The following is a 22,675-nucleotide window of genomic DNA, read 5'->3' as shown; positions in this document are numbered from 1 at the left end:
GAGAAGCCTAAATAAACTTAATTTTAACTTTAATAAGCTACATTAATTCCTAGATTCCATTCAAATGAATAACTGAAAAAGCACCAGAACGCACACACAACTCAGTTGTATTTACAAAATAAAGAAAAACAAACAGTTCCACTTTTCCATCCCACATCAGTTTAATTGACAACATAATCATGAAAAAGTACTACAAAACATTTCAAATAAAAAAAACAAGGACTAAGATACAATACAGAAGTACTGTTGTGATATGTACAAGCATTATTACTGTTTATAGACAAAAGGCAAAAAAGCTGCTGAAGAAACAATGGCATGTGCAAAATTACTCTCCAAATGCACAAGCGTTAGAATCCTCCCCTCAAACTGCAACCAAGCATAAGGGTAGTCTAAGCAGTGTTATGCAAAAACGGATTCTCTTCTGTGATAGAGTGCTATGTTACAAGCAGGGATCCTTTCAAAATGGGCTTTATTAGAAGCAAAGCTTGTGGAATCCTACCAGACTCTAGATAGCTTACGGTTTGTTCTAGATCTCTCACTCCATTTGTTCTGAAACACATTGTGATGATAGCAGAGAGGAAGGACAGTATTGATCCGCTAAATTGATTTATTCATATTAATAGATCATATTGTTCTTCCCCTCCAGGACAGAAGTGTTTCAGGACCGTATGACCCGTTTCGGGAGACAGTCTGAGCCCTGTACTCAAAAGACTATAACTAAGGCCGCGGATTGTTCCTGGTCGGGTCACATGGTCAGCAAAAACCGCTGTCCCTATACGTTAGTCATGGACAATAAGAGTCATTACAGGTCAATACAGGTAGAGACACAGGTACAAGTTTGAGAGACAGCCACACAGGACAAATAGGCCTAGAGAAGGTAGGAGAAAACAAACATGTTAATGGTACAACAGGTGAAAGAAGGGACTGAACTGGAAACAGGGGGAGAGGAGAGAGGAGTAAACATTGGAATGTATAGTGGGAAAAAATAATGTTTCCAACATTAAAATGATAACTTTGGAACAAAGTTTTATCACCAAAAACATTTAACACCTATATCTACATCACCCCCGCTTCAGCTTGGTGTTATATCCATGTAACATTTGACATCTTGGCAGTGATTTCTTTGTCCCATTCAGTGAATGCTTATGAACCCCCTATGAAGAGACGGGGGTTCAAATAGAATCATACATCTTACACTCCTTATTACGCTAATAACACGCTGCAAGGCATAGAGAAATTGGACCCCTTTGTTCTGCTCAGAGACGGTAAAAGTCTCCCCTAACCACTGACACAGGGTCAGATATCTTTTAATCCCGCTGATGGTTATGGTTAGAACTAGGGGGGGGGGGGGGGGGGTAATTGTAATCTGATCCTAGATCTGTGGTTAGGGAGTAGCGTAGCTACAGGTAGGGTTCACTATCCTCAAGCAATAATGTCTCTCCCAAAGAGAAAACCCTGTTGTACATAACATTCATACAGTAGGATACAGTCTCAGTTAAAATATGCATTAAGAGCCCAAGTCCACATGAAGGCATTGGTCTGGGTCTAGCCCTTGACTGGTGGGCAGTGACACTTGCTATGAGAAGCAGGGTTTAAATGGTCTGCTTTCAAGAGGACCACTGCCTTTGCCATATCTTTCTTTGATACTCAAAGGGAAGTTGCACAAAGTATTCAAGCTCACAGAGGTTACAAGGTCAACTGACTATGGAGTTGAGAGATTATTATTGTGTGTTTTCTATAATAAAACAAAAATGTTCTAGTGAAATAACAGGTGGTTATGGACTAGGGTAAAGCTACCAGTAATTTACAAAAGTTGCCGGAATCTATAGCATTCGATGGTAACTTTGGTCATTTAAACTTGAGTAAATGTAAAAAAAATAAAAAATAAAAAAAATCAATGTATAGTATTAATTTGTCATATCTGTGTCCATAATACCCATTAGTTCCTAGTGGATACACCCTCTGATCAAGACAAAATAGCCAAATTAATGTTTAAAAGCATCTAATCAAAAATGGCATTATTCTTAATTAACTCTGCAACTCTTCCAACTATTGACTTTTTTCACAACTGCCATCACATTTACAACAAAGGCATATTGACATAGTAAAATAAATAAGTGTGTAAAAAATGTTATGGTTGACATGTCATGCTGAAACCCTCATATTAATCACCAATGGTATTCACTAAGTTGATTATTAATACTTAGGAACGTTTTACAGCTTTGTCATTGCATTTTTTAAATTTTAAAATCTTATTTGATTATATTATATATAGGTGATTAGGCCACAGATAATGAAAGACATCTGTGATAAGCTGAAGTACCCAAAATGGCAAATAGATGTGATAAATTACATCAAATCCTTGAAAGTTACAAAAATGGTGGTACTTTACTGGCAAACTTAGAAAGTTTCCAGTAATATATCCTCCCTTTGCAACCCTATTCTGGACTGGTAAAATGGTGTTAAAACCTCCAAAATGTATGTTTACTAAATGATAAAGCTTTTGTCGACAAGACTGAGAAGAGATAATAGAAACTAACAATGAATATTATCTGCACATTCAAATTAAGTTCAGATGATACCTCTAATGATTTTTGGAAATACATCCTTGTTGTTTGAGATCTGTACATTCTATCATTCAGACTGATTTGTGGAACATGCATAGCTGTGTACTTATGCTCTCAATCAGTTTGAAGCCCTTGGTGCAAAAACCTTCCTTTGTACGAGCCCCCCCCCCCCCCCCCCCCCCAAAAAAAAGAGAACAGGGCCAAATTTGAGTTACACAAGGTGTTGACGTCACAATTTTTAACACTGTTACACCTAAGCTGAAAAACCTACCTCTAAGTTACCCCGAAAATCATAATAATAACAGCAAAAATTGAGACATTGGCATTGTAATACTTGATATTTGTCACAATTCTTCACTCCGCACAGATGGGGAAGGTTACTTTGTAGGTGACACAAGGCTAAGCTACTTAACACTCGTTAGCTTTCAATCTTAGACAGCAAGAGAACTAGTGTTTTGCTTACAACACATTGCCATTTCATTCAAAATATACTAATTTGAATGTACCTTTGCAGGTACATTATTCGACCATAGACTTTGCTACTAAATTGAAAACCAATTATTTAAGTCAAATTCTTTGGATACAAATTATTTGTCTGCAGTTTCTTCTTAAAAAGCACCAGAACCGTTAGTAGCTCTTAAAAAAGGTAATTTGGTGTCACCTATCTTTGTGTCAGTCTACAAGGCAAACGTCTGGCCGCTGATACCGCAGCCTACAGAACTCATAAAGCGATATTGACCACATCTCGACACAAACACGTGGCCACACATAAAACAATCATACTGTGTCGCGTGGGTTACTTATAAAATTGGTTTCATAGATATTTCAATATTGTTTTACCACATTACATAACATCACACCTGTCACTGGACACTGGCCACCTCACAACACCCTAGACACAACACACCACCATTTCAGTGGCGTGAACGCTGCCCGTCTATCACAGGCAGGGCTGGAAAATGCATGTTTTCCAGAAATCCAGGTCGGGAGATTCCGGATTTACTACTTATTCCCTCCTAATTCCAGAAACCTTCCAACTAGGATTTCTGGAAAATTTGGTAATTTTGGGAAAGTTTTTTTTGCAATCCTTGACAGGTAAAGACAGGGATAAAAAGTCACTAGTAGCGTGCGACATTGTGCTTTGGAGTAAGATACCTAGCTACTATAGTTACTAGAAGTGCATCGCAAAAAATGAAGATGACGGTCACAGCTCCTGTCCCCCAATTTAACCTCAGCACGAGGCTCAGCCTACAAATCCCAGCATGCACAACCCCACACAGGTGATATACTGTACGTCCACAAGCGGAAGGAGGACTATACAGTGGAGGGTGGATCAAGAGAGCAACGCTGACAACAACAACTGAGGTTGACAAAGGGACAAGCCTTACAGACAGCAGAAATGTTGCCTCTTCTCAGTAAAGTTGGGGCAAACAGTGAGCTCTTAAGTCGGCACCCTCGCTGTACACAGGGAGTTCAAATGTCGTTACAAAAAAACTAGAGCCTTCTCTTATATTTTCTGCTCTTCATATGCATAACATGTCAACTTACTGTACATCATTGGTGAGAGAAAAAAAGCATTTTCATGTAATTAGGGAGCAGAAAAAGCATTGCTACTGTAGGTGTCGTCTGTTGTTCATTCCATTTCATGCACATGTACGGTATGTTTGGATCCCAAGTTCCCCTCCATACCCCATAATAACCGTGGCATTACTGTTATAACATGTCCTGGCACGTGGTGGTGTAGTAGTACAGCATGCAGGTTGGCCTTTGATGACACCGGGCAGGTTCAAGGTGATAAGAGAACTACCTGGTCAGGATTTTAAAGGTTAAGGGTTAAAGGGTCAGATGTCAGGGGTCAAGGGTCAGGGCACGTCATGGGAGTTATTCATGCGGGTGCATCTCATCGTTAGGATTAGTTGAACGGCAGCCCGTTATCTTGTGCTGTGGGCCCCTCATACACACACGCTAGACAGCGAGAGGGGCATTTCAATTCATTAAAGTGACTAGTAGCGTTGCACCCCATATCCGACCCATCTCTCCCTCCCTACTATAGAGAAATAAGACAAAACATAGCAAATACATTCGGCCCCTCAACCCTTCATCGTAATTGACCGATATTAGTCGCCACGGCGTTCCGAGAGGCGGGGGGGGTCTGTGTGCGTAGGTGGGACGGGATTGGGCGAGGGGTACAGGGTGGACCCTAGGAGGGGGGTTTGTTGTAACCAAACAGTCCAACAGGGAGATACTTGACATGGGTGGGCCACTGGGCAGCCAGCTGGAAGAACTTGACGTCATTCCACTCCACTCCGTCTATGGACACTGAGACACACACAGGAGACACACAGATACTGGTTAAGTAGGACTATTGTTCAGACAGGGAACACTTAAGCCTGTCGAACGCTTCCCAGTAGAAACAGTTTGCGCATTTGAGAAAAAAGTTTTGGGGGGCAAGTTGTAGTTCGGTAGCACAAGTCTACGCCCCTTCGTCTGTGATTGGTCAACAGTACTACTCCTAGTAGGAGTGGGAACTATGGACAGGATTCTTCAATTAAGTGTTTGTTGTCATTCAACGAGAGACAACGAGTTTTCATGCATATTTTTTCACTTGAGAAATACTGCACCAAACATCTTAGTTAGATGTAAAATTGCGAGACAAAAGACTTCCCTCAGCAAAAATGTCCAAATGAATTACAGATTTCTTGATTTATCTTTGAATAATTCTGACTACTTTGAGGAAGTGCATACAGGCTACAATGTTGATACGGCGTCTCAAGAGGGACAAACAGTAAAATTGCAGTTTTTATCTAGTTTTTCAAGCAAAGGTCTTAAGAGGCACAGACGTTTGAACCTAGTATGCAGGCACCTTTAGGCTGCGTTTCAAATGGCTCACTATTCCCTATATACAGTAGTGCACCATTTTTGACCAGAGCCCTATTGGCCCAGTGTTAGGAATAGGGTGCTATTTCGGGCACAGTCTTAGAGGTCCGTTAACACAACCCTTCCTTCATTTTCTCTTTCCTCGAACATCCCCAATAAATCATTTCCCCTTCCCCTGCCTTCTCTTACACCTCATCTTTACTGATGGGTCGACTCTTTCTAAAGATTGTGCCTCTAGAGAAGCACTATAATTTCATCTCTCTCTCCCGATCCCTCCCTCTTCTCAGAGCCTTCTCTCCAATTTCACTGGTCATACCTCTTCCCCGCCCGCCCTCCCTCCCTCCTCGTCTCATGTTCCTGTACCTTTCAGGATGGTTTGATGCTGCTTGGCAGAACAGATGAGTCTGCTGATACCCTCAATGACCTGGCTCTTAGAGTCGACATCCTTCTCCTTCGGCTTCTTACCCAGGAATATGGTGGGAACTACAGACACAGAGAAAGTCAACCTTCATTATAAATGCAATAAGATTTCTATAACTATACAACCAGGAAGACTATAACAGTCACATACTGTAGGAAGAATGACTGAAGAACACCCCAACTAGATGGAATGCATCTATTCCACTGATCATTCAGCATTAAAAACTGTTTGTTTTTTTAAAACACTGAATTACTTTGATTGTGCCATAGAAAAGTGTTATTCTAAAACTCTTTACCCTTCTTGTTCTTCTCCTTGGTGACCACGGTCATGGCCATGGTGCTGACCTGGGCCTGTGTCTCACTGCTGCCCCCTCCTGGTAGCCTGCTGACCTGCAGGGATCTGAAGGCACTCTTCAGGGTGTTCTTACAGCCTGTGTCACGCCGTTCGCCCTCTCGGCGTTTCTCCGCCAGCGACGCCAGCCAGTAGTCCACCTGCAACCCAATGGCATCCACACCTTGGGACATACTGGGGCTCCTGGGACAGGAAGAGGGTCACGAGGACAGGTTAGGATACAATACAGGAAAGAGAAAGTTATGGAGGTTCTGTGCTAAAAAGTATAAAAAGCCGTGTTCATTTGTGAGGTGTAGGGAGGAGGTATTCAGCGACAGAGAGGGTTATGGATTCAGGGGCCGGCATTTCATGCGCTGTATCAACCCTGACCCTGAGTTTGGCTATAGAGAGGACAAGAGAGTCTGTTACAGCACCAAACCCCAAAACAATGATGGGCTATAACGCTAAAAGCTGCTGATGCATCTGTGGTTATTTTTAGACGGTCAGAGAGGATCACTGCTCTAGAGTTTCACCAGGGCAGACATGAAGGGGACATAATGAACCCGAGATGGCTGACCTGAGGAGAAGCAGTGTTGCTGGTAATATTCCCCCCTCACTCCCTCCCTCCCTCTCTTTTCCCCTTTCCTTTCTTTCACTCAAACAGCGGCAGGCAACTCTGTCAGATCAAGGGGGGGCCACAGTGCGTCTGTTTATTGGTTCTCGTTCCATTCAGGGACTGATTTAGACATGAAAAGGTATGCAGACACTCTCTGGCACTTAATTGATCCACTCATGATTACTCAGAAAGAGAGGAAACGTAGCAGCTCCTGAGAACTGGAATTGCCCAGCACCTTATAATAAGAAATAACAGCACAAAAGACTATACCCCAAGCTAGGTTGGGTGCAGACTTACCCCTGTACTGCGAGAACACTGCTCATAGATGGAGAGGAGGGGGGAGTGGCCGCCTCTTTGATCAGCCCGGTGGGAGAGCCGTGGGTGGGAGGGGACGTAGAGGGAACAGCCAAGCTCCCTGCCACGCCCTCTTCTGCTTCTCCTAGGCGACCGCAGGGGCAAGGGATGGAGGTGAGATTAATGTCATTGTTTGTAATATTATCAAGTAAATAGTCCTGGATGATGGAAATATAGCAGTAAGAGAGTGTACTTCTTCATTGGTTTTTAAACCAACCTACCTGTAGAGGAAGTGTCTGGCTCAATCAGACCAACCTTGACCAACTGGAACACATGACAACATCCTGTTACTACAACATCAGGACAAATAACTCATATTCCAAACACCCAAAATCAGCTGAAGAGTTACTATCCAAACTAGATGTCCATTTTTTATTTTGTATTTTATTTCACCTTTATTTAACCAGGTAGGCTAGTTGAGAACAAGTTCTCATTTACAACTGCGACCTGGCCAAGATAAAGCATAGCAGTTCGACACATACAACAACAGAGTTACACATGGAGTAAAACAAACATACAGTCAATAATACAGTAGGAAAAAAAAGAAAAAATATATACAGTGAGTGCAAATTAGGTCAAATAAGGGAGTTAAGGCAATAAATAGGCCATGGTGGCAAAGTAATTACAATATGGCAATTAAACACTGGAATGGTAGATGTGCAAAAGATGGATGTGCAAGTAGAGATACTGTGGTGCAAAAGGAGCAAAATAAATAAATACAGTATGGGGATGAGGTAGAAGGATTTTCAACGGTAGATCTATGGAAGAGTCTACAGAGAGACCTGGCTTACTATATACGTACCCCAATAAAAGGAATGAACTTCTGGTAGGAATCTTCATCGTGCCTGAACAGAGACAAATAGTTATGACCAGTTACATGGGTTTTTAAATTGAATACCATCTTGTAGTTATTGCTCCGGTTTAAGGTATGTGTTACACCCTGACAGTTTGTGTGTGTGTGCGAGCGCGTCCACTCACGTCCTGTGTTTGCAGGTAAGCATGGCCTCAGCGATGGGCAGCTGGTGTGTGACGGTGGCGCCACTGACGTACTGGGAGATCCTACCGGCCACGTCCAACAGGTCTGCAGCACAGGAACACAGATCAAAGATTAGAGGTCATTTGTCAGGCTCTAGAGTGCTAACTTTATGTATCCAGATCCAGTGTGTGTGTGTGTGTGTGTGTGTGTGTGTGTGTGTGTACCTGTCTGTGGGGGTTCAGAGCGGCTGAACATGTCTCTCCATGCCCCGTCTAAGAACGCAGAGCTGTAACGGTTGTCTAGGGCACCCAGGTGCTTAGCAACAGGATGAGAGCCTATAAGACCATAGAGAGAGAGCGAGCGAGAGAGAGAAAGACAGAGAGATTATCTTTTAGTGTACGTGATCAGCCCTGACAACAACAACTCTTTTCCATTGTCAACCATTCACTACGCCCGTCACTATGGATACGGACAGAAGGCGCCCATGTCGTTTGTCTCACCCAGGGGCACCACCAGGAACCTCAGGTGGTTGAGCCAATCAGAGGTCTTGCTTGCCAACTGTGTGACAAAGAACTGCAGGACGGCACCAAGGTAGCTCTGACTACCCACCACTGCCACCTTGACCGGCCTGGGCATGGACGAGTTACAGTTACAACTACAGAGGAAAGTAGAGAGGGAGAGAGAGAGATGGGGGGGGGGGTAAAGATAATCACATATCGCTACTTGGTGGGTTGAGCACGGTTAGTCGAATATCCAGGTATTCGAATGGATGCTAGCATTCGACCACTTAAGTGAGTGTTATTTTTTTTAGGCCTACTTTGACAATGAAAAAGCTTTGCTATAAAATGTAATTAGACTATCCTTGTGACATTGTGACATACGAGGATACACCATGACATTTGAAATACTTAAATACTTTAAAAAATAAAAATAAAATAAAAATGAGAGAGAGAGAGGAGAGGAGCTGAGAGAGACTGAGTTTGGCGGTCTAAATATTTCATAGACAGTGAGATTAATAGAGCATAGATAATGTGTTAGACCAACAGACTCACAAATCTGTGTGTGTGTGTGTGTGTGTGTGTGTGTGTGTGTGTACGCATGCATATAAAGTGTTAGACTTACAACTTCTGGATGCGTGTGAGGACAGCAGAAAGCACCGCCTGGATCTCAGCTCCTGAACACGTACACACCACCGGGTGCCTCTGTACCTGCAGCTGCTCTCCCACGTACTGGAACACACACACACACACTTAAAGAACTGCAGCAACATGCAGGTTTGTTCTGACACAACACACACACACACACACACACCAGTGATGCGCGGGAGGACTCAACCCACAGTACCTGCGGTTATATCCGCGGGGTGGATGAGTTTAGGGTCAAGGGCGGGTTAAATAAAGAGAAAAGAATAACATAGAAATTGCACAAGGATTATGGAATTTTTTTATCTATAGGCTAAATTTGTTTTTCTTTCATTATTTTAGGTTATCTGGTATTAGTGACTAAGGGCCGAACTGTACATAGCCTAGACGGGCAAATCGCCAAATGCTTTTGGGAACGGGCAAAAAAAGTTAGCGCCGATCCGCAGAGGAAAAAAAGGACAATGTCGAAGTTGAATTCAATAAGAGAAAAGCTGCGAAATGGAGAGTTGGCCTCCGATTTTCACATATGGTCAGGCTGTTAGGGATGGGTTATTAACACCACTAGAACACACGGTTCTTACCTGGCCCTGCCAGTCTGTGCCATTGACCAGGATGAGACTCTCAGGCAGAGCCGCGTCAGACAGAAGGATCTGGTTCAGCTGATCATACACCGCCTTCCTCAGAACCTACACGCACACACACACACAAAAAGTGGAGCAGTTTTTTTTTTTTAGATGACTCAACAACACATACATCATTCATTCTTAGTCTCGTCATCATGGGTACATTCATGTTCTTTATTTAGACAAGAAGAAGGGAGTAGGGGGAGGAGAGGAATGGAGAGATGAAGATGGAGAGAGACAACGTTTTTTTCTTGGCATATACTGTGCTCTCCTTAAGCTTGTTTTTTTGTGTTTGTTTTTTTTAAACCAGGTAAGTTGACTGGCGAACACATTCTCGTTTACAGCGACGACCTGGGGAATAGTTACAGGGGAGAGGAGGGGGATGAATGAGCCAATTGTAAACCAGGGATGATGAGGTGGTCGTGATGGTATGAGGGACAGCTTGGGAATTTAGCCAGGACACCGGGGTTAACACCCTCTACTCTTACGATAAGTGCCACGAGATCTTTAGTGACCAAAGAGAGTTAGGACACCCGTTTAACTTCCCATCCGAAATATACAAAAATATATATATTTGTTGACCAGAGGAGGGGGTGCTTCCTACTGGCCCTCCAACACCACTTCCAGCAGCATCTGGTCTCTCACCCATGGATGGGTGAGATGTGACAACTGGAACTATAGGACCCCCTGCTATAAAAAAAAAGTGTGTGTGTGTGTGTGTGTGTGTAATGGTGAGAGGTTAGCGTGTCTTGGGGTTATGATATTTATGCCTATGTAACTACCTCACCCATCATTATTCACGACTCATTCAGGACTATTCGTAATCATAGTAGCATCCACATTCATGTAGAAGTGTTTAGAAACATATTCTATTCTTATTTACAATAAAAGTGACTCCAAAATGACACAATACATTATTTACCGTTAATTTCCATTGGGGCATAAAATAATCTGAAACACAACCAAAACAAACAGCAAACGCATCAAACAAATTTGTAGTCACTTGATGCAAGCTTGATGTAGTCGTTGCATGCTATGAATATGGGAATGTACAAAAAGTGCGTTCATTTCTAAACGGTTCACCTTGGATGAAAATATCCTCAAATTAAAGTTGTCAGTCTGTACTGTAACCTCAGTCATTGTATCATTTCAAAATTATCCAAAGTACTGGAGTATAGAGCCAAAACAACAACAAAATGTATCACTGTCCCAATACTTTTGGCGCTCACAGTAGTTTTAAGAATGTGTGTGTGTGTGTGTGTGTGTGTGTGTGTACACATGAGTTACCTGTGAGCTGTGTCCCAGTTCGGGGGATCTCTCGCTGTCGGAGCTGTTGGTCCTCCCCCCTTCACTGATTGGTTTAGACAGCTGTCTCTCTTTCATAGGAGTACTGCTCTGTCTCTTCTGTTTGGGGGTGGGGCCCCTGCCATCCAGCCTGTGAAACACACACATACACCTTTAAAAGGAGACCAATCCCCAGTTCAACCAGTGTGGAGGGTATTACGTGTTTGTGTTAAAACTCCAAACTGACCCCAAACCCTTTCCTCTGGGGATGAAGGATTGGAACAATTCTACCTTTCGGAGGAAAATATGCACATCTGCAAAGGCACCTGAGAGGTTGGTTTGGTATCAGGCATGTGTCATTTTGTTGGAGTCACTATGGCAAGAGTCTGCGTGTGTGTGTGTTTGTAGTTACCTGGGGGAGGGCATGGTCTGTCCTCCTCCACTCTTGCTGCTCTTCAGGGGCGTACGGGGTTTCTCAGCCCCTGACACCGTAATACAGGGGCCCTCCGGAAACATCTCCTGATCCGTCAACTCCTGCACACAGAACGCGCACAGATTAGCTTGAGCTCAAAATGGATCGCTACCTCTTACACAGCACACAGAGCCTGTTAGCGCGTCTCACCAGCGTGTCCGTCTCAGAGAGGGTCTCCACCTCCAGGTTGCGACTGCGAGAGTGTTTCATCTCCACAGGCCGCTGCTCCCCCTGCTGGAGACATGCGGGAAATACAGTCACTACCACACATCTCACCTAGCCACGTATTACCAGACTGATGATCGCGGGGTGGCCGCTGCGCCGTGAAACTCGCAAGAACCGGCCGGTTGAACGCGGGCTACACTTCACCTGGTGTGAATATCAATCCTTCACCTTCGCCCTCTTTTTTTCCCTCGAACATTCCTCTCTTGTTGTCTCCTTTCTGTTTAAGCCCCTTCTCACAAGATTCTTCCCGGGACCGAGAGACTGAAAAATTGTTTCTATCTCAAGGCCATCAGACTGTTAACTTCTTGGTGACAGGGGGGCAGTATTGAGTAGCTTGGATGAATAAGGTGCCCAGAGTAAACTGCCTGCTACTCTGTCCCAGATGCTAATATATGCATATTATTATTAGTATTGGATAGAAAACACTGAAGTTTCTAAAAACTGTTTGAATGATGTTTGTGAGTATAACAGAACTAATAAGGCAGGCGAAAACCTGAGACAAATCCAACCAAGATGTGGGAAATCTGAGGTTTGTAGTTTCATTTAAGTGATTGCCTATCCAATATGCTGTGTCTCTGGGGCCAGATTGCACTTCCCAAGGCTTCCAGCAAATGTCAACAGTCTTTAGAAAGTTGTTTGAGGCTTCTATTGTGGAAGGAGGTCGAATAAGAGCTGTTTCAACAAGTGGACCAGGCTGTGGCCAAATCAGTTGTTTACTGCGCGGTCACGCGGGTGCGCTGTTCGTTCTTTTTCCTCTGTAATGATACGCTATTGTCCGGTTGGAATATTATTGAAGAATTATTATAAAAAGACCCTAAGGATTGATTGTAAACATCGTTTGACATGTTTCTACAAACTGTAATGGAACTCCTTTTGACTTTTCGTCTGGATTTTGCGCCCGCGCATTGTGCCTTTGGAATAGTGAACTAAACGCGCGAACAAAACGGAGGCATTTGAACATAAATATGGACGTAATCGAACAAAACAAACATTTCTTGTGGAAGTGGGAGTCCTGGGAGTGCATTCCAACGAAGATCAGCAAAGGTAAGTGAAGATTGATAATGCTATTTATGACTTTTGTTGACTCCACAATTTGTCGGGTAACTGTATGGCTTGTTTTGTGGCTGAACTCTGTTCTCAGCTTATTGAATATTGTGCTTTTGCCGTAAAGATTTTTTAAAATCTGACACAGCGGTTGCATTAAGAACAACTTTATCTTTAATTCTATGTAAAACATGTATCTTTCATTAAAGTTTAAGATGAGTATTTCTGTTATTTGATGTGGCTCTCTGCAATTTCTCCGGATGTTTTGGAGGCATTTCTGAACATGGCGCCAATGTAAACTGAGGTTTTTGGATATAAATATGAACTTGATCGAACAAAACATACATGTATTGTGTAACATTGAGTCCTGAGTGTCATCTGATGAATTTTATCTATATTTCTGCTTTTTGTGACACCTCTCTTCAGTTGGAAAATGGCTGAATGCTTTCTGTGACTAGTTGCTGACCTAACATAATGACATGTTCTGCTTTCTCCGAAAAGCCTTTTTTGCAATCGGACACTGTGGTTCGATTAACGAGAAGCGCATCTTTAAAATGGTGTAAAATACTTGTATGGTTGAGGAATTTGAATTATGAGATTTCTGTTTTGAATTTGGCGCCCTGCAATTTCACTGGCTGTTGGCGAGGTGGGACGCTAGCGTCCCGAACGATCCCAGAGAGGTTAAACAGCCATCATTAACACAGAGGCTGCTGCCTACACACAGACTCGAAATCATTGGCCACTAGTCACTTTATTAATGCCACTTTAATAATGCTTACACATATTGTATTACTCATCCCATTTATATATACTGTATTTTATACCATCTATTGCGTCTTGCCTATGCCACTCGGTCATTGCTAATCCATATATTTATATGTACATATTCTTATTCCATCCCTTTACCTAGATGTGTGTGCATTAGGTAGTTGTTGTGGAATTGTTAGATTACTTGTTGATATTGCTGCACTGTCGGAACTAGAAGCACAAGCATTTTTCGCTACACTCGCAATAAGATCTGCTAACCATGTGTATGTGACCAATAAAAATAGATTTGACCCCCCCCCTCCCCTCCATCCTTTAATGCATTACTTATCTCCCTCCCCCTCTCTCGCTCAGTCCCCTCTCTCTACTCCCCCCCCCCCCCCCCCCCCCCCCCTCTCCCTCCATTACTCACAGGGCTGAAGCAGGCGTCTCGTCCCAGGCTCCCTCCTCTGCTGTTCAGGCTGGTGATTTCCGTCTGAGAGCTGGACTGGGACATTCCCTCAAAGAACGGCCTGGATGGACACACACACAAAAGTTAGCACCGACTGTAACATCCATGGAACGGTGTGTTCATAGTGATGATCAGTATTAGTTGAGTAATAAAGTTCATCATTAGAAAGAAGATATACAACAGGAAAAGAGAAGAATGTGTTAAACATTTGTTTTATTCTGTTATTGCTAGCGATGTTCATAACATCGCAAAATAAAAATCCACTTTGTGTATATACAGTGCATTCGGAAAGTATTCAATGCTGCAGACGTTTTTGGGGTACCCTTACGCAGATCTGTGCCTTGACACAATCCTGTCTCGGAGCTCTACGGATAGTTCCTTCGACTTCATGGCTTGGTTTTTGCTCTGACATGCGCTGGGGACTTTAGACAGGTGTGTGCCTTTCCAAATCATGTCCAATCAATTGAATTTACCACAGGTGAACTCCAATCAAGTTGAAGAAACACCTCAAGGATGATCAATGGAAACAGGATGCACCGAAGCTCAATTTCGAGTCCCGTAGCAAAGGGTCTGAATACTTATAAGAAATAAGGTATTTCTGTTTAAAAATGTTGAATACATTTGCTAAAATATTTTTTTTGCTTTGTCATTATGGGGTATTGTGTGTAGATTGCGAAGGATTGAGAGAGACTCTCGAGTGGCTCAGTGGTCTAAGGCACTGCATCGCAGTTGCATGCTGTGCCACTAGAGATCCTGGTTCGAGTCCAAGCTCTGTCGAAGTTGGCCGCGACCGGGAGACCAATGAGGCGGCGCACAATTGGCCCAGCGTCGTCCGGGTTAGGCCGGTAGGGATGTTCTTGTCCCATCGCGCTCTAGCGACTCCTGTGGCGGGCCGGGCCCAATGCACACTGACATGGTCGCCAGGTGTACGATGTTTCCTCCGACACATTGGTGCGGCTGGCTTCCGGGTTAAGCGGGCACTGTGTCAAGAAGCAGTTTCGGAGGACGCACGGCTCTTGACCTTCACCTCTCCAAAGTCTGTATGGGAATTGCAGCAATGAGACAAGACCAATTGGATACCACGAAATTGATGGGTAAAAAGTAAATAAAAATGTATTTATAAATTTATAAAAAGGTCAGGATTTTAAATATATTTTTTATCCATTTTAGAATCAATTCAGTAACCTAACAAAATGTGGAAAAAAGTCAAGGGCTCTGAATACTTACCGAATGCACTGTACGTAAAGGCCAAAGCATGATTGGGTTAGGTGTACACACACACGTGTGTGTCACCATAACAGCTACCTGAGTTTAGGTTTGGGTGTGCTGAGGATGCTGTCCGTCTCTTCCATCTCAGGGCCACTGTCAGAGGGGTTGTACATCTCCAGACTGTCATAGAGCTCATCTAAATCCTCCTCCACTTCCTGGATCTGTTCACTAGAGACATGCTCCAGACCAAAACCCACCTGCACACAGACACACAGACAGATCAACATATTACACGGGTACAGAAGCATAGCTCACTCATACCAACATCACAGACAGAGGCACAGTCTTATAACACACAGACATGAAAGAAAAGAAAAAAAAGAAAAAAAAAAAACACGAAAGATTACCACATCTATCTCTGTCTCTCTCTCACACATACTTGTGTGTAGAGAAACACCATCAAATTGCAATTCTAATGTCTGCAACTTGCACAAAACAGGGTGTTAGGAGAAGTGAAACAGAGAGGGGGGAGGTGTAAGACAGAGAAAGTAAAAAGTTGGGAGTTTGAATGAAGAATGTTTTTGTATCCCAGTTGATTCGAGAGACACATACACACACACACACACACACACACCATGCCCACACCCCATATAGTCCCCCTCAGATCTGACCTATGCCCCTCCTCTGCCCACCCCATGCCCCCCACTCCCGCAAAGAGGGCCTCAACACGAAAGTCACACATACACACAGGCCGTGAGCAGGCGAACAGGCCCAACCCCAGACTCTTACACAAGCTCAAGCCAATGGCATGTACCAGATGATCAGCAAGCTCTGCTCACACTTACTGGTCTGAGGCCAAACCACACGACTAACAACACTGGACACTTTATGGAACACAAAGGCTTTGCTATCTCATCCTTGAAAATCCAAGGCCTGAGGAAATTTGCCTTTGGCCTAAAGAGCAGGAACCTGGACTTCACCAAAGAAAATCAGAAATATAGACATTGTCATCCTATAAGAAACATGGTATAGAGGAGATGGACCCACTGGTTGCCCTCTCGGTTACAGAGAGCTGGTAGTCCCGTCCACCAAACTACCAGGTGTGAAACAGCGAAGGGAATTAGGAGGTATGCTAATTTGGTATAGAGCAGACCTAAGTCACTCAAATGAATCAAAACAGGAACTCTTTACATTAGGCTAGAAATTCAAGAGGAAATGATCTCAACAGAGAAAAACATCCTCCTGTGTGCTGCCATATCTTAACAATGACAGCTTCTCCATCCTAGAGGGGGAGATCCACAATTTACAGGCCCACGGACATGGGCTCCAGAGTGGCACAGCGGTCTAAGGCACTGCATCTCATTGCTAGAGGTGTCACTACAGACCCTGGTTTGATTCCAGGCTGTATCACAACTGGCCGTGATTGGGATTCCCATAGGCCGGCGCACAATTGGCCCAGCATCGTCCGAGTTAGGTTTTGGCCAAGGTAGGCCGTCATTGTAAATAAGAATTTGTTCTTAACTGACTTGCCTAGTTAAATAAAGGTTGATCAAATAAAATACTAGTCTGCGCCAACCAAAATGCCAGAACTAGACAAGAAAATAACCTGACACCCTCAGTACACAGGGGAACAAACACATACCTGGAGGTGACAGCATTCCCTCCCCCATATACCAACCTAGGCACAACTACGACAACATAACCAACAAAAACAGGACAACTCCTGCACGCTGGTTATGTACATCGTCAATGGTAGGCTTCGAGGGGCCTCCTACGGTAGGTACAACTATAGCCCATCTCTTGGCAGTAGTACTGTAGCCGACTTTATCACTGACCTCAACTCAGAGTCTCTCAGACTGTTCACAGTCAGCCCACTGACACCCCTATCAGACCACAGCAAAATCACGAGTCTACTTGAACAGAGCAATACTCAATCATGAGGCATCAAAGCCAAAGGAACTGAATAATATTAAGAAATGCTATAGATGGAAGGAAAGTAGTGTGGAAACCTACCAAAAAAACAATTAGGCAACAACAAATTCAATCCCTTTTAGACAACTTCCTGGACAAAATGTTTCACTGTAATAGTGAAGGTGTAAACTTGACAGTAGAAAACCTAAACCGTATACAGTATTCTTCTGGGAAAATTGCAACACACAAAGAGTTATCTATCCAAAACGTAGATGTATGGATAAACCAATACTCCAGGCTTTTTGGCCTGATACCAAAGAACAGCAAAAAATTATACATGATCAAATACAAAATCTTAGAATCAACTATTAAAAGACTACCAGAGCCCACAAGGTTTATCCAATTATATTGAATAAACTAGAGGACAAAAACCCTCCAACCCAAAAAGGCCTGTGGTGTTGAAGGTATCCTAAATTAAATGAAAATATACAAACCACAAATTCTTAAAAATCATCTTCAGCTCTGCCATCTTCCCCGATATTTGGAACCAAGGACTGATTACCCCAATCCACAAAACTGGAGCCACATTTGACCACAATATCTACCGTGGGCAACAGCAACCTTTGGAAAAATCCTCTGCATTATCATTAACAGCAGACTCGCTCATTACATTGTTTTCACTAAGGAAATGTATAAATGTCAAATTGGCTTTTTACCAAATTACTGTACGACAGACCACGTATTCACCCTGCACACCCTAAATGACAAACAAAAAAACAAAACAATGGCAAAGTCTTCTCATGCTTTGATGATTTCAAAACATTTTTTGACTCAATTTGGCATCAGGGTCTGCTATTCAAATTGATGGAACATGGTATTGGGGGAAAAACATCCAACACTATAAAATTCATGTACACAAACAACAAGTGTGCTGTTAAAATTGGCAAAAAAACATTTATTTGCTCTGGGCTGTGGGGTGAGACAGGGATGCAGCTTAAGCCCCACCCTCTTCACCATATATATCAACGAATTGGCAAGGGCACTAGAACAGTCTGCAGCCCTCGGCCTCACCCTACTAGAATCTGAAATCAAATGTCTACAGTTTGCTGAAGATCTGGTGCTTCTGTCCCCAACCAAGGAGGGCCTACAGCAGCACCTTGATCTTCTGCACAGATTCTGTCAGACCTGGGCCCTGACAGTAAATCTCAGGGCCCAGACAAAAATAATGGTGTTCCAAAAAAGGTCCAGTTGCCTGAACGACAAATACAAATTCCATCTACTGAGCACACAAAAAACGATACATACCTCAACCTAAACATCAGGGCCACAGGTAACTTCCACAAAGCTGTAAACGATCTGAGAGATAAGGCAAGAAGGGCCTTCTATGCCATCAAAAGGAACATAAAATTTGACACACCAATTAGGATCTGGCAAAAAATACCTGAATCAGTTATAGAACCCATTGCTCTTGATGGTTGTGAAGTCTGGGGTCCGCTCACTAAAACACCAAATTCGGGGACATGCATGTAGAACTCTTCAAAAAATATACTCCGTGTACAACGTAAAAAAATAAATAATAATAATAGATGCAGAGCAGAATTAGGCAGATATTCGCTAAATATCAAAATACAAAAAAGAGCCGTTCATTTCTACAACCACCTAAAAGGAAGTGATTCCCAAACCTTTCATAAAAAAGCCATCACCTACAAAAGGATGAACCTGGAGATGAGTCCCCTAAGCAAGCTGGTCCTGGGGATCTGTTCACAAACAGACCCCACAGAGCCCCAGGACAGCAACACAATTAGCAGCAACCAAATCATGAAAAAAAAGGGAATTATTTGACAAATTGGAAAGAATTACAGTAGGGCTAGAATGCTATTTGTCCAGAGTACACAGTGGCACAGTACACAGGAAAGCTTTGACTATGTACAAACTCAGTGAGCATAGCCTTGCTATTGAGAAAGGCTGATGTAGACAGACCTGGCTCTCAAGAGAAGACAGGCTATGCGCACACTTCCCACAACATGAGGTGGAAACTGAGCTGCACTTCCTAACCTCCTGCCAAATGTATGACCCTATTAAGACACGTTTCCCTCAGATTACACAGACCCACAAAGAATTTGAAAACAAACAACATTTTGATAAACTCCCATATCTATTGGGTGAAATCCCACAGTGTGCCATCACCGCAGCAAGATGTGTGACCTGTTGCTACAAGAAAAGGGCAACCAGTGAAGAACACCACTGTAAATACAACCCATATTTATGTTTATTTATTTTCCCTTTTGTACTTTAACTATTTTCCCATCATTAAAACACTGTAAATAGACATAATATCACATTTGAAATGTCTTTATTCTTTTGGAACTTTTGTGAGTGTAATGTTTACTGTACATTTAGTATTGTTATTGGCAATGTCAACATATGTTTCCCAGCCCCTGAAATTGAATTGAGAGAGAAAGACAAGAGACGAGGCGAGAGAGAGAGAGAAGGAGCAATAGCGAGATGCCTACCTCATCAGAAACCTTGAACCTTTTCAGCAGAGCCACAAACTTCTGCTTGATGTTTGGTTGCTGTAAGAGAGACAACTATTATTTTCCCTCGGGGTTAAGTGTTCTGAGAAACATCGGGTTCGTGGACAACTGTCAAGCAACAGCACATTTCTCTATAGACCTGGGTCGAATTCATTAGCGCAAAACGTAGTTTTTTTTTCCAAAAAGAAAACGAAAACAAGCGTTTCTTATAGAACGAGCGTAGGTGGTCCCCTCCCCCCCGTGTCAGTCCATTGTCTTCCGCCCGGTGCCTTTTGAATATGACCCATCTACAAATGGGTTGAATGAATATGAATGAATATGAATATCAACTGACCAGAGAACAGATCATTTAAGATGCTGCTGCAGTCCAAGACAAATGATGCTCAGGTGTTTTACAGTGTATTCTATCATATATAGTGACTAGTGCAGCCATGGCCTCATTCTGCACGCATGTGTGTGTGTGTGCGTGCGGGTATGTGTGTGGGTGCATGCGGGAGTGTGTGTGCGGGAGTGTGTGCTTGGATATATTTTCAGAATCGTCTGTTTGCCTCCTGGGAAATGTAATTACACACATTGAAGAAGAACGGGAGGAACAGAGTGATTGCAGAATTAAGGACAAAGGAGGGAGAACAATAGAGGGAGAGGTTGACTGAAGAGAGGGGTGGAGGGAGGGATGGGTGGAAAAAGAGGGGGATAGAGGGAGGTGTAAAGAGGAGGTTTGAGAGCAGGAGAATGGAGTGAAAGGGGGAGGGAGGGAGAGAAGGGTTTCTCACTCTAGTGATGGAAGCGTTGGAGGTGAGCTTCCGTCGGGGCTTCTTCTTCCTCACCTCATCCTCTTCATCATAGAGATACTGTCAGAGAGAGAGAGAGAAGTGGAGGGGAGAAAGAGGGATGACACAGAGAGAGGGGGGAGGATTGGAGAGTTATTCAGAGCATGAGACACACACTCATAGCAGGTTATTTATACCCTACCAACCGTGACCTCCTTCCCGCCATCCTTTCACTAGTCCTCTCCTTCACTCCCCGCCCCTTCCATACCTCCATTCACTCTATTCATCTGTCCTCCCCGAGCCATGTCCCCCTCTCCTTATCTATTCATTCTGTCTGTTTGCTGCTTTCTCTCCTCTCCTTCTCACTCTATCACCTCCCTCCCTCCCTCCTCTTCAAATCCCTTGGGCTCCAGGTATCTCTGCTTCACAAACAAGACAGGACAAAAGACGCTCGCACACACACACACACACACACACACACACACACCTGGCCGTGGATCGGGTCGTCACTGCCCTCCTGTTCTGATGAGTAGCTCTCCTCTTCTTCCTCAGAATAGTTATCAATGTCTGGAGAACGATCTGGAGAGAGATGGGAAGCAGAGAGAGAGGTGATAGAGGGGGAAGCAGAGAGAGAGGTGATAGAGGGGGAAGCAGAGAGGGAAGGAGAGGGAGAGAGGAAGCATTAATGGTTAGGAAGGGAGGAGAGGGATGGAGCGCAGAGAGAGAGAGAGAGAGAAACACAGGGACTCAGATCCCTTACCAGACATCTTGGCCTTGGGTCCCTCGTGGTCAATGGGCTGGCTGGAGAGGGAGTAGACCCTGACCTCCGCCACGGGCACCGAGGCATCCTTCAACTGGCTGTGGAGCCCCAACACCTGGGCCCCCTCACTGGGATGCTGCATCACCTGGACATGGGATATGGGAGGGGGGATGGAAACAGGGGGAAAGATGAGAGTGAAGACAAAGGGATAGAAGAGAGCACACAGACAGAGAGGGACAGAGAGAGAGAGACAGAGAGAGAGACAGAGACAGAGAGAGACAGAGAGAGAGACAGAGAGAGACAGAGACAGAGAGAGACAGAGAGAGACAGAGAGAGACAGAGAGAGACAGAGACAGAGAGAGACAGAGAGAGACAGAGAGAGACAGAGAGAGACAGAGAGAGACAGAGAGAGACAGAGAGAGACAGAGAGAGACAGAGACAGAGAGATACAGAGACAGAGAGATACAGAGACAGAGAGATACAGAGACAGAGAGATACAGAGACAGAGAGATACAGAGACAGAGAGATACAGAGACAGAGAGATACAGAGACAGAGAGATACAGAGACAGAGAGATACAGAGACAGAGAGATACAGACAGAGAGGGACAGACAGAGGGACAGACAGAGAGGGACAGACAGAGAGGGACAGACAGAGAGGGACAGACAGAGAGGGACAGACAGAGAGGGACAGACAGAGAGGGACAGACAGAGAGGGACAGACAGAGAGGGACAGACAGAGAGGGACAGACAGAGAGGGACAGACAGAGAGGGACAGACAGAGAGGGACAGACAGAGAGGGACAGACAGAGAGGGACAGACAGAGAGGGACAGACAGAGAGGGACAGACAGAGAGGGACAGACAGAGAGGGACAGACAGAGAGGGACAGACAGAGAGGGACAGACAGAGAGGGACAGACAGAGAGGGACAGACAGAGAGGGACAGACAGAGAGGGACAGACAGAGAGGGACAGAGAAAATAGAAAACAGAGGGAAACAGAAAGGGATCACCACATTATTTTGTACAAAGGCTGGTTTTCAGAACAGCATCAGCTCTCTTCCCCCCTTCTCTCTGCAGTCTGGTCACACTCTGGCTGTGTTAATGAAGTCTACACATCCTATTACACAGGCAGCAGTCACACACACACACACACACACACACACAATGCAGCAGCTACAGCGCAGTTCTTTTATTAAACTTCAAAAACACTGCCAGAGCTTTGGGTAGAGCGTGTCAGAATGACATGGAGTGTTGTGACAGAGTGCTGTGGCTACACTGAGGTTTACTAAAGGCTTGATTAAAAGGTGTAGCTGGTTGAATGAAGGTTGAGCAGAGGTTCGCCAAA

The 22,675-nt window shown here is 44.0% G+C and overlaps 1 protein-coding gene across 2 annotated transcripts in view; it reads right to left on the bottom strand.

The window, feature by feature from the left end:
• Positions 1-136: 136 nt before the first annotated feature.
• Positions 137-22,675, bottom strand: part of LOC110500427 (phosphofurin acidic cluster sorting protein 1) — a 53,173-nt gene continuing 30,634 nt past the window's right edge. Inside the window, exons 5-24 of one of the 2 annotated variants that reach the window (XM_036957838.1) lie at positions 21,332-21,476; positions 21,059-21,150; positions 20,575-20,652; positions 19,781-19,840; positions 15,453-15,613; positions 14,109-14,208; positions 11,813-11,896; positions 11,603-11,724; positions 11,194-11,341; positions 9,865-9,969; positions 9,264-9,370; positions 8,642-8,796; positions 8,366-8,476; positions 8,144-8,246; positions 7,968-8,010; positions 7,387-7,429; positions 7,109-7,250; positions 6,161-6,399; positions 5,808-5,927; positions 137-4,886 (exon numbers count right to left, since the gene is read on the bottom strand). In XM_036957838.1, coding sequence (XP_036813733.1) covers positions 4,768-4,886; positions 5,808-5,927; positions 6,161-6,399; positions 7,109-7,250; positions 7,387-7,429; positions 7,968-8,010; positions 8,144-8,246; positions 8,366-8,476; positions 8,642-8,796; positions 9,264-9,370; positions 9,865-9,969; positions 11,194-11,341; positions 11,603-11,724; positions 11,813-11,896; positions 14,109-14,208; positions 15,453-15,613; positions 19,781-19,840; positions 20,575-20,652; positions 21,059-21,150; positions 21,332-21,476 — 2,277 coding nt within the window. In that variant the 3' untranslated portion in view covers positions 137-4,767. The remainder of the gene's footprint in view (positions 4,887-5,807; positions 5,928-6,160; positions 6,400-7,108; positions 7,251-7,386; positions 7,430-7,967; positions 8,011-8,143; positions 8,247-8,365; positions 8,477-8,641; positions 8,797-9,263; positions 9,371-9,864; positions 9,970-11,193; positions 11,342-11,602; positions 11,725-11,812; positions 11,897-14,108; positions 14,209-15,452; positions 15,614-19,780; positions 19,841-20,574; positions 20,653-21,058; positions 21,151-21,331; positions 21,477-22,675) is intronic. The other variant, XM_036957839.1, reaches the window with a different exon arrangement.

Source organism: Oncorhynchus mykiss, chromosome 21, assembly GCF_013265735.2.
Source record: "Oncorhynchus mykiss isolate Arlee chromosome 21, USDA_OmykA_1.1, whole genome shotgun sequence".
NCBI classification, from domain to species: Eukaryota; Metazoa; Chordata; class Actinopteri; order Salmoniformes; family Salmonidae; genus Oncorhynchus; species Oncorhynchus mykiss.
Note: the sequence above shows the minus strand (reverse complement) of the source record. Positions and strands in the feature narration are given on the sequence as shown.